Source organism: Chlorocebus sabaeus, chromosome 20, assembly GCF_047675955.1.
Source record: "Chlorocebus sabaeus isolate Y175 chromosome 20, mChlSab1.0.hap1, whole genome shotgun sequence".
Classification (NCBI taxonomy): Eukaryota; Metazoa; Chordata; class Mammalia; order Primates; family Cercopithecidae; genus Chlorocebus; species Chlorocebus sabaeus.
Genome location: NC_132923.1, coordinates 84,924,422 through 84,936,947, shown reverse-complemented (window position 1 = coordinate 84,936,947; position 12,526 = coordinate 84,924,422). Strand labels below are relative to the sequence as shown.

The window sequence follows — 12,526 nt, the reverse complement described above, 5'->3', positions numbered from 1 at the left end:
CCTAGGCTGCAGTGCAATGGGATGACCTCAGCTCACTGCAATCTCCGCCTCCTGGGTTCAAGCAATTCTCCTGCCTCTGCCTCCCCAGTAGCTGGGACTAACAGGTGCCCACCACCACATCTCGCTAATTTTTGTATTTTTAGTAGAGATGGGGTTTTGCCATGTTGTCCAGACTGGTCTTGAACTCCTGACTTCAAGTGATCCACCTACCTTGGCCTCCCAAAGTGCTGGGATTACAGGCATGAGTCGCTGCGGCCAGTGTCCTCTGCCCGAAGTTCTTAGCACAAACTCAGGAAAGAGTCACTCTACAAATGATACACAATTCAGAAGAACTTTAATGTATATACCATCATTGCCACTATAATAGAGATAGAAGATACATTAAGAAAATTCAGTTTGTATCAACAAAACAGATCAACACAGAACAAGGAAACACCATAGACATTTGTAAATGAGATCTTCTCTTTTGCTACTGTGTATATATATTCCTTTATATTTATACAAACTCACAACACCACATGACATTTCATATTTCATATGCCACTGAGGAGAGGTGTCAGTATACAGAACATAGGAAGAAGAAAAAAGCAGGAGAACATCTGCTTAATTCGAATCTGATGGGGAAAGACGTGAGAGCTATTGTTCCTCTCTCCGCTCAGGCCTATCGAGAGACAACTTCAGTTTTTGCTAATTGTTCCTCCTGAGGAATTCTGCTCATACTGCATCTCCTAGGTTGGCATGAGACCAGCCTGGTCCCCGGTTGAATAAATTAGAAAGAGCAGTTCAGGGAATTGAAGATGACATGCAAACTGCATACGGTGACATCTCTCTGTGTGGCCGCAGAGATAGATCATCTGCCCCTGGCTCCTGGATCTGAGGGAAGCCGCTGCTGCTCAACCTGCTCCAGGGTTTAATTTTGTTGGGTTTGTGGGGCTGGCAAGGGGAATGTGTTCCTTTCCTTCCTTCTCTCCCACAAGCAGAGGAAGTCATATGTAGACAAAACAGATGTTTAGGTATTCTCTTCAGCAGCCTTCCTCTTGCTCCCCTCTATTACCCCCAGATAGGTGAAGTTCAGAATTAGGACTGCCCACTGCAGGGGGTACAGACCCTACCCTGTTCTGAGACTAACCCTGCCATTTACTGCCTTCTCTATGTAGTCTTGGATAGATTGCTTCACTGACGCAGGCCTCAATTTTCCTCATCTGTACTGGGAATAATAAAACCCACATCACAGTGTTGTATCAAAGATCATCAGGGCATGGATAGGAAAGTGCTTTGGGAACTGTAAAGCGCCGAACACATGATCGATGATTTTTGTTATAATATTTGAATGTTATGTCTCCTGCCTGCTCCTCCTGGACCCCAGCCCCATCACAGCTCACTGCTCTGTTCATCCAGGCCCAGCATGTAGTGGCTGATTCTTCTTGGCTGCTTTTAGCCTCCAGAAGTTTCTCTGAAGCCAACCAAACCTCTGGGTGTAAGGCATGTTGACCCGGGTATTTTTGGTGAGGTTAGGTTCCTGGGACAGGAATGTGTATTGAGGTTGGGGGAAGGAGCTGAAGGAAGGAGGGGATCCTTGGAAAGGTCTCTGGGAGGGGTGTATTCGGTTTCATTCTGAGACGAATACCATCTTCTCCCCAAGACTCTCACAGTGGCTCCACCTTAAATGTCCACAGCATTTCACTTTCTGAAAGGTACTTTTATTTGTCTCTCATAACTATTTTGTGAAGTAGGGAAGATTGTCAGCCTCATTAGGTGAAAATATGTTGGTTCAAGATCACAGTTAGTATGCTGCAAAGTCAGGACTCAAACCCAGGTCTCTGGAATCCTGGTTTTCTGAGTGTTGAAGGGTACCTCTAACAAAGGCTCCAGAGCACTCTAAACTCTCATTCTGGGCTCACTCCTCACTCCTGGAGGCTGATCTCTGGGGGAAGGAGGAAGTGCATGAGGTACCTTTCTGTCAGGTGACTGGTGGCAGCCCCTACTTTAACCCAGCCCAACAAAGTCATGCTACAGAGCTGCTCATGGCATTTTCCTGGACTCTCCTCCCTTGGTCCTGGCTGGATTCTTCCACCCTGATCCAATTAGTAAGCCCAGACTCCATCTCCTACTTACACAACGCCCCTTCTCTTGCTCCTTTGCTCACGGTGTTTACACTGGCTTTCTCCATTCTCTGGTTCTCAGTCCCCTTACAAAAGATCCTGGATTAGATTTGCCTGCCTAGCTCTGCCTGATTGGGATTACTTTGTGTAGTGCCAACATCACACGTTCGGCATCTACCGTGTGTGCATGACACTGTGCTAAGGGTTTTACACCCATTCTGCATTTAATCCTTTCAACAGCCCCGTGAAGTAGATATTATTACTTCATTTACATATGAAGTAACTGAAGTTCACTGAGGCTCCGGGAGTCATCTTCCCAAAGTCACAAAACTAGTTAGTGACAAAGACTCAAGAATTGAACCCAGGTCTGTCAGACTGTAAGCCCTGTAGCCTTAACTACTCTGCCTTATGACTTTCTGAAACCTCATCCTGTGGTCTGATGCTTACAGGGGTTTGAAGATAGTTTACTACATGCAGTCCTTTTAGTTTCCAGGCTCCTAGCTGCATGGCAGAGTTTGTCCTCAGAAAGATCTTGCCCAGCTCAGCCTTGCACACACTGGTCCATTAATTTAGTCCTCCTTGAGGTAGAATGCATTTCTGGCACATAAACATGGCTGCTTGGTGTCTCTTCTCAAACAAATGGGACTATGCTCTATTCTCAACAAGTGTCAGAGATTCTTGTTTCTCTTCTTCTTCTTGTTACTCTTTAGGAACCCCTAGCCTAGGATAGTCAGGCATGGACCATCCAGACACAAATTGCTAAGATACTTTTTGGCAGCCTCAGAAACCAGGACCATACACCTGGCTAAGTGATGAGGCGGTCACACAGCCTTGGCTCTTTTCACTGCACCCGAGAAGAAAGGAAGCTTTAGTAATGAAAGGATTGCTGCCAAAATCCTGTTTGCCCCTTGCAGCTCTTACAGAAAACAGCCACAGAACCCCAAGGCATCAGCATCAAGAGAGCCCCTAGAAACTATCTGGTCTAAGCTCCTGAAACCCAGAGATAAGAATGACTTAACCCAAGCTACACAGCCTCTTAGCTTTATCCCAGTCCACTGTTAACCCCAGAAAGAGATGCATGCGAATCTGAAAGGAGACAGGAATCCTAATCCTACTGCTCAGGGACTTGCTGACTTACTTTGCTGTCTATTAGTCTTTCAGTGACATGATTTTCTACCAACCAAAGTCTTTTATTCACGTCTCCCAGAGATTTCCTATTTAAGCGTTTGCTATTTGGCCACTTGAAAAAGACAGAAGAGAAGTAAACAGAAGCACACAACTCAGTCCAGTCAGTAGTTGACTCTCAAGATGGTGGATGTCACTGAGATGGCTGAGAAATAGGAACGGATGTGGAGAAAGGAGTGGCAGTGGAGTTAGCTGTTTTGTCTACCTGCTGGAAACCTGGGAAGCCAGACTCTGTGTGGACAGTGATCCCTAGTCATAGGAACCTTTGCCTGTACTGTCATCAGTGTCCATGGAGAACTGCTTCTCACCTTGAGAAATCCCTCTTCTTCGTTCCTTCAGGTACAGGAAGAGAGGATGGAGATGAGGGTAGGCTTCTTTTCCAGATTATACAGTCTGGATCAGAAAGTCTATATCAGTGGGATTTTCGGAAAGACCCAGTTTTTTTTTTTTTTTTAATTAGAATTTCTATACTTTGGAGCTAGAAGGACATATAAATGAGAAAACTGAGAACCAAAGAGGAGACAATATATTTTTGGTTGCAAGTGATAAGAACCTAACTCCAACATGCAAAGCAAAGGGGGGTTTTATTAGAAAGATACGCTGAGCTTTCTAACAGAATCAAAGGAAGAGGTGATCAGCCAAGCCTCCAGAAACCAGAATCAGGGTCTGGAAAACCAGAGGTCACACTCTTTCTCACCTGTCTCTGCTGCCCGCTGCCTAATGGCCTTGTTTCCTCTTACTATAGACCAGAATCTACACAGGAGTGGACAATAAACCATCACAGTTTTAGACCTCATATCTTCACATATTTGCCACTCAAGTGGAAAAAGAATAGGTCCAGCTTATATAAAAATCTTAGGGAAGGATTCTGATGGGCTCTACTTGATCACATGCTCCCTTTAATGACAGTCTTCGCTAGAATCACCTGGTTTGGGTAAGGGAGTAGTAGTACTACTAAAGAAGAGACTACTATTTCTGGAAGGAACAAGGAGAGAGGTGAGAGTTGCTTATTACAGGAAATGATTTACCAGAGATCCTATAGCAAGTTAGAAGCAGATTCAGGCTAGAAACAGAATCAATAAAATAGGTACTATTAATAATGGAAGTCTCTGAATTCTCTTTGTTTCTTTCTTTCCTTTTCTTCTTTTTTTTTCTTCATTTCTTTTGAGAGGGGGACAGGGTCTTGCTCTGTCACCCAGGCTGGAGTGGCACAGGAGTACAATCATGGATATGGCTCACTGTATTCTTGACCTCCAGGGCTCAAGCGATCCTCCCACCTCAGCCTCCCAAGTAGTTGAGACTATAGGTGCAGGCTACCATGCCCAGTTAATTTTTTGTATTTTTTGTAGAGACAGGGTTTCACCACCTTGCCAAGGTTTGGATTGTTTTTGTATGGGGTATTGAAGTAAACCTCAGTGTTACTGAGCTGTTCATTTATTTAGATTTTTAAGAGATTGCCATTGAGGTGGCTCATACAAACAATCTGAGTGACTCAGGAGGCCAAGGCAAGAGGATCGCTTGAGGCAAGAATTTGAAACCAGCTTGGGCAACATAGCAAGACTTTGTCTCTACAAAAAATAAATACATAAATAATATATATAGAGAGAGTTGCTCCTGTGAGAGAAATGGACTAATGGGGAGTAATTATGTGAGTAGGGAAACGTTAGGAACTCTGTGGTAGCTCTCTAGGGCAGAAAACAATGGTGGCCTGGACCAAGGTCACGGCAATGAAAATGGAGAAAAATGATCAGATTTGAGATATATTTAGAAGTAAAACTCTAGGATCTGCTGCTAGATTAGACAAGGAGGCTAAGAAAAAGAGAAAAATCAAAGAATTAAGGATGGCACCTAGTTTTCTGTGAAGACTGGGGTTCAAACAAGTTTTGGGGGCAGAATCACAAGTTTCAATTTGGACATGTTAAGTTTGAGACATGAAAATGTCCAGTAGGCACTTAGGTACACATGTTATTATCAAAGACTTGACATCTAAAGCCTCGGGACTAGACGAGTACGTCAAGGAAGGAAGTACAGTTAGAACAGAAGGCCCAACTGTTTTTGGAGCCACCTTTTCTGCATATACTGAATCTTTCTGCTGGGCTTCTGGCCAGTAACTTCAGGTAGGAATTACAACCATTATCTATGGTGAATCCTGTGAAATGAGAAGTCAGATTCGTCCCTTGGGGATAGCTAAGAAGTATCCAAATGGACTGTTTAACAAGCATCAAAACTTCTTCATCTAGAAGTGTCTTGATTCCTCCAAAGTAAATCCTTCGGATAACTACTAAACAAATGATAAGACTGCCCTGCCCTAAACGATTTTGCCACTTGTCTTTGGTGATACCATCAGAGCCACGTTTTAAGACCCCAGGACATCTACCAGACATAGTTTCAGAGAACTGAGGGTGCTTCCTGTGGTAGATTGAAAAACTGGTCACTGTATTTTGTAGCTCCTTCCATAAGGAGATGGCATCTATTCCCCCAACATTTTTTTTCTTTTTTTTTTTGAGACTGAGTCTGGCTCTATCACTCAGGCTGAAGTGCAGTGGCATGATTTGGGCTCATTGCAACCTCCTCCCCCTGGGTTCAAGCAATTCTTGTGCTTTAGCCTCCCAAGTAGCTGCGATTACAGATGCCCGCCACCACGCCCAGCTAATTTTTGTATTTTTAGTAGAGATGGGGTTTCACCATGTTGGTCATGCTGGTCTAGAACTCCTGACCTCAAGTGATCCGCCTGCCTCAGCCTCCCAAAACGCTGGGATTACAGGCGTGAGCCACCGAGCCTAGCCCTATTTCTCCATTTCTTAAAACTGGGCTTGGCCAGGGAACTTGTGTTCATCAGTGAGACATTTGCAAATGTGATGAAAACAGAGCTTGAAAAGTGCTTCTGTGTTGGGTCTTGCCCTCTCTTGCTTTGAGGAAACTCCTGCCACCATATGGACAAATCTGGGCAGCCTTCTGGAGGATGACACCACAGGGAGAAAGGCCTCAACAGCCCCAGTCATCTCAGCTGGGACCCCAGACATACGGATGTAGCTATCCTAGACCATCCTGCCTCAGCCAGAAGAACCACCCAGCCAACCCACAGAATCATAAGAAATGATACATGTTTGTTGTTTTAAGCCTATAAGTTTTGGAGTGGTTGGTTATATCCTTCAGAAAACAACAATGAACTCATAGCCAAGCAGCCTAACAATGTTTCACAGGTACAGATATTCCTTCTCCTATCCTTACTCTTCTTAGGGCATTTGTATTTGATCAGCCATCAAAGGTTAGCACTAAAAGATGAAAGCTGAGTTGAGGAATGTAAAGCAATGGCCAGTGGGCAGCAGAGATATTTGGGAGCAGTAGACTTCCAAGAGCCCCTGAAACAGTTTCTCAAAGGTGATTCAGGTTTCCCAGGTGAATGTTCTCATAGCATCATGTGCCTTTCCTTTAGAGTACTTTGTAATTATATTTGGGTGATGATTTGACAACGTCTAGACTAAACCATGAAGCTATACGTTTCATGAAAGCAAGAACGGTGCCTAATTTGCCACTGCTCGCATCCTGGCACATAATATATATTCATTTGTTGAGAAAATAAATGAATAAATAAATTTGAATTTTGCCTACTTCATATAACGGATCAGGACCTTAAAAAGCCATCATTTAACAGTATTTATAGCTCATGGACTAGTGTTTTGCATCTACTTCCAGCCACAGGATGCTACTTGATTCCCCAACTATGGCAGGTAATTGGGTGTAGGCTTGGGACGGGGAATCTGAAATCAATGAGATCCCAGGACACTGATTATTGTAGTTCTTTTCCCTTCCCCCAAACTGTTGGCAAACAAAGTCAAACAAACATTCCTCATATACTTCTTAGCCTTCCTGGATATACTTGATATCCAAGCAAGGAGCTTAGTGGCAGCAGGAGCAGGTGATAAGAGTTGGGGAGTCAGGTCTGGAGAATGGTCTTATTCTGCGGATGTTATAAGGCTTCGGTCACCAAGCAATTGTGGTTATTTAATTAACTGAGGTTATTTAACTCTAAGAATCCTTGGGCACCTGGTACTACCAGAGGGTATATCCCATCTACCCTTCTAAGACAATCTGAAGAAAAAAATTTAAAAGAGCATGAGTCAGAGAGAGGAGGGTTCAAATGATATTAGTGGGTGACTTGAGCATGTTAACTTTTCCAGGGCCATTTCCTTGACTACCAAATTGGGATAACAATATTTTAGAAACAGCACCTCCGTTAGACCATAAGGACCTTGCAGGCAGGGATCATTTCTTTTCACCTGTATTTATCTAGTGCTTAATAATGCTAGGCCCTAGTCCATACTCAAATAGCTAAGTGTCTTCTTAGAGGTGATCCAGGACCTAGTCCTGGCGCCATCACTGCAGTACTCTCAGAATAATTAGGAGATTTCCTTCTGATCCTTGGACGTCAACCTTCCCTTCTATAAGATAGGAGGCTGGAACAGATCTTCTCTAAGCTCCTTTCCAGATCTGATGATCAATGAGTCTGTGACCATTCAGTACACTATACCCGACTGCTGCTCCTAGAAGTTAATAATGCTACAGACTGAGGAGACAATAAGTCACGAATCACTTTGTATTTACAGATACACATGCATTTAAAATAGATGTTGTAAACAAACACAATACTGTATCACACTTTTGGCCTACTTTTGCCTCTTTAGTAGTCAAGAGGTTTTGTTGTTGTTGTTGTTGTTTGTTTTGTTTTGAGATGGAGTCTTGATGTGTCACCCAGGCTGAAGTGCAGTGGCACGATCTCGGCTCACTGCAACCTCCGCCTCCCAGGTTCAAGCAATTCTCTGCCTCAGCCTCCTGAGTAGGGATTTCAGGTGCCCGCCACCACGCCTGGATAATTTTTGTATTTTTAGTAGAGATGGGGCTTCACCATGTTGCCCAGGCTGGTCTTGAACCAGGTGATCTGCCCACCTCAGCCTCCCAAAGTGCTGGAATTACAGGTGTGAGCTGCTGCGCGCAGCCAGAAGTCAAGAGTTTTAAAATATTTTATTTGGATTGTTTAGGAAGATTAAATCCAGGACAAGTTGCCACTAACACATATTATGCAGCTTGAACCTTGGTGGCTAATTGCGCTATTACTGTGATTGATGACCACTATGCTGCAATCAGCTGGAAGCTGCTGCCTTTCATTCGACAGAAATGAGGTCACAAAGCAGGGCTGGGGAGCTGCCATCTCACAAGTAGGTCTGGTTGTCTGTTGCCCAGTAGATGAGCTTGCCACTATAACATTTAACTCTTGATTCCATCTATTGTGAAGACGCCTGTTTCCTTGAACTGGCTCCTGAGTTTTACAGAATTTGACAGTTTTAAAAAAAACAATTTGATCTTTGCCTGAATATTCAGTAGGAGAGAAAAGATTATTGGATACAGATACTAAAATACCCAGGGGTCATGAGAACCTTGGTCTGAAATCCTAGTACTAAAGTAGATGAGTGTTAATGACCAGAAAAAAACCAGTAATTATCTGTGACACTGTATACAATGTTACAGTGTAAAAATCACACCCAGAATCACTGCCCTCTGAAGCAACCGTATTATACCCATGGTCAGAAAAGTTAATCAAGTCACTCTTCACAAATGCCCCCTTGCTGGAGCATGGAGGCTGTTCAAAGTGGAGCATGGAGGCTCCTGCTGCTTGGGAGCCTGCTAAGTGTTGCCTGGCAGAGGCAGGTACAGGGAAAGCCAGCACTTGGGACTGGGAAGCATTGGGCATTTTCTACCCAGGCCCATGGGATCTGTTGCCTCAGAGACTGACTCGCCCTTCCTGAGCATGAGACATCCATCACCTCGGATTAGTCTGAGTAGTTGAGCAATGTGTTAACAGATTAGAGATATACATCTTTTCTCCAGTGGACTTGGAATCTGATGGCCTTGGAATTGAATCCTAATGTGGCTTTAACACTCTCTTGGTATGTGATCCAATTCTCGTAATCCCTCTGGATCATAGTTTGTCTATAAAAGATGCAGCCCAGAACGTGGTTAAGAACACAGACCTTGGAACCTACTGCCTGGATGTGAACTACAGCTCTACCACTTACTTCCTATGTGACCTTAGAGGTCAAGCTAGAACCTCTTTGTACCTTTGTTTCCTCATCTTCAAATGAGGCTCACTGTAGTGCCTCCCTCACAAGATGTTGGGAAGATAAATGAGTTAATGCATGTAAAATGCTTGGAACAATGTCTAGTACAGAGTAAGCATGACATCAGAGTTGGCCAAGACAACACTGGGATACCGATCCTGATCTCTCAGGTTTGTTTGGTGATCAACTGAAATGGTGAAGGTAAGAAAAAAGAGTCACCAAGTTATTAGTGCCAAAAGGGACCTTAAAGATCATCCAAATAAGCTCCCTCATTTTATAAGTAGGAAATCAAGACTCAAAAATGAGGAGTAACTGGTCCAGAGTCACAGTTGATTTAATGACAGAGTCTAGGTCTCCTGATTCCAAGTCCAAAGCTCTGTTCTCTGCATTGCATCAAAGAAAGCAGCATCTTTGTAGAGCTGACTCCTTTAAAAAAAAAAAAAAAGAGAGAGAGAGAGAGAAAGAGAGAGAGAGATAAAGAGAGAGAGGGTCTTACTCTGTCACCCAGACTGGAATGCAGTGGCATGATTACAACTCACTGCAACCTCAAATTCCTGGGTGCAAGCAATTCTCCTGCCTCAGCCTCCCAAGTAGCTGAGGCTATAGGTGTGCACCACCACATGTGGCTTTTTTTTTTTTTTTGTAGGGATGGAATTTGACCATATTGCTCAGGCTGGTCTTGAACTCCTGGCCTCAAGTGTTCCTCCTGCCTTGGCTTTCCAAAGTGCTGGGATTACAGGTGTGAGCCACAGTGCCCTGGATGGTCCTTTTATTTAGTCATTGGACTAGTTGCTAGCTAATGTACTTTTCTAGGACAATGAGCCTCATTTGAAATGAAGAGAAAACTGGGGAGAGACTCCCCCTGCCCGCTGACTTTTGAGGTGGCTGAGGATTCAGACCATGATATAGAAGAAAGATTTTCTGGAATCATTGCCAGTTCTATGTCATTATTTCAGCCCAAACCAAATATGTCCCTGTGGCCAAGCAAGCTAGAATAATGAGCGAATTCATTCTGGTCTCTGAGTTTCTTTTCTTTTTTTCCTCAGGTGTTTAATTAAGGGGCTTCCACCAGAAGTGGTTTCCCACGCTCTCTGGTAGAAACTAAGGTTTCACTCCCAGGAGAACGGGGTTGGGATCGGGATCTTTTAGTTCAATTTTCTCAATTTTTTCAGGGTCATACCACCTTAGATTTATTTTGCTTCAAATCACACTTCTCAGTTAGACTGCTCAAGAGCAATTAAAAGATAGATTGCAGGAAAGGGGCAGGATGGGGAGAAGAGCCTATGAAGAACAGCCAATGGAATTATAGAGGTATTGACCTAGAGAAAAGGCAAGTCCCAGGAGTCATGATTCGTGTTCTCAAATAGTCCGAGGGTGTCACAGGGCAGAGAGAGCGGAGACTGTGAAGTCTCTGACAGCAGAGCTGGTACCAACAGGGAGGGAAGAAGAAGAATTTCCAGGAGGCAGATTTGAGCTTGAAGCAAGGAAAACTTTCTATGAGAGTTAACCAAGATGGTGTGGAAAATGAGCTCTTGTCCCTGCCTAGAAGGTGTGCTTTAGAAGAAAGAGATTTGGTTGTTAGGCTTGACAGTCACTTGTCAGAAAAAGGAAGGTTAGAATTGACTAGTCAAACTAGGTAAATTTGGGAATCCCGTCAACTCTAAAATCCTCAGGTTCTAGAAGTCTAAGAACCAATCGCCAATTTTACTAAGTTCCCACAGTTAAGAACCAATTGGAAAGCAGCAAAATCAGAAACTCATGATCTGTGTCTTGATCTTGCCTGTTTCTTTTTTTCTCTGTTTGTCTTTCTTGAGCATACGTGCCTGCTCTTTCCTATAGCAGGAACCTCTGACATTCTGTAGGGGATAATCATTTTCTCTTAAGTGTGTTTCTGACTCAGCCTTTGCTCCTTCAGCATCATTAGAGAGTCTGAGCTCTCTGAAGATTAGCTCTGCCTGTCACCACAGCAACTGCCCAGGCCCTGTGGGCATCCGTGGTAACAGGCACAGGGCTTTGAGAGCCCAAGCTTGACTTGTAGTGAGAGAAAGCCCCACAGGGAGCCCGATAGGAAACAAGCACGTTGTGCTTTGGGAAGTTGTCTTTAATAGGATTAGCTATGCAGGCGAGCCTCACTTTACGCAATTGGCATGCCCCTGAAGAATGTGGGTGTGTCAAATTTTGGTAAATGGAGGAACTCTCATTTTAAAGGCAGAGAAGAGACTGCTTTTAAGTCCCTGTAGTGAATCCCCTTCATAAAACAGAGTCTTCTTTTGCAAAGTGAATCTCCACCCATGTAGTGACCTGTTCTGTTAGTCTAGTGCTGAGTATCTATTACTGGGAACATCTGCAGAGAACCCTGGGGGCAGGCAAAGAATAGCAGCAGCTCATCTTGGTCGGGGCTGAGAGTGGACAGTGTGTAACAGGGAGAAGCAGACTGGATGTGGGGCCACAACGAGGGGAGGTCAGGAAGGTGGGCCTTGCCTAGCATGAGCAGTTCTGCTGCAGCAGCGGTGGGGTGTCCGAGAGACGCGTGTTCTTGGAGGAGCCCAGCATCGAGGGGTCTGTGTCCAGCGAATCAGACATCTTGTCGCAAATGGCATCCACCAGGCGCTCGAAGGCCTGCCTTACACTGATGTTCTCCTTCGCACTGGCTTCAAAGAAATCAAACCCTGGAAAGAGGAGAGATACGGATAAGGTCTTTTCCCATCCCTTCTGCTGGAACCCTTCTGTGCCCTCAGCCCAAGCACTCTGGATTAATATTTCCCGTGCTCAGGAGTGAAGCAAAGAGGCCCAGTTCCATGGACAGGGGATTCTGCTTCAAGGAGATGGCACAGGGCAGGAGTTTCCTGCACTGGTCTTTCAGTCAGACTGATCCTAGCTGTACCACTGCCCAGCTGTTTAATTCCAGGCTAAGTCACTTATTCTCTTTACAAATCAATTTCCTGGTTTGTAAAAAAGGGATAATTTTACCTACCTCATAGAGTTATTTCAAGGATCAGGCAAGACGATGTATGTGAAATGTATAGCCCTGTGCCTGACACAAAGGGGGTCATTAGTGTTTGCTGACAGAACAAATGCATAAATGTGTGTCCACAGCACTTCACAGTTTCCAAAGCACTTTTC

General features: G+C 44.3%; 1 protein-coding gene across 1 annotated transcript in view; it reads right to left on the bottom strand.

Annotated features, from left to right (window-relative positions):
* Positions 1 to 317: 317 nt before the first annotated feature.
* The window catches only part of RAB3B (RAB3B, member RAS oncogene family), an 83,067-nt gene continuing 70,858 nt past the window's right edge, over positions 318 to 12,526 (bottom strand). The window contains exon 5 of the mRNA XM_007978763.3: positions 318 to 12,072. Coding sequence (XP_007976954.1) covers positions 11,885 to 12,072 — 188 coding nt within the window. The 3' untranslated portion in view covers positions 318 to 11,884. The remainder of the gene's footprint in view (positions 12,073 to 12,526) is intronic.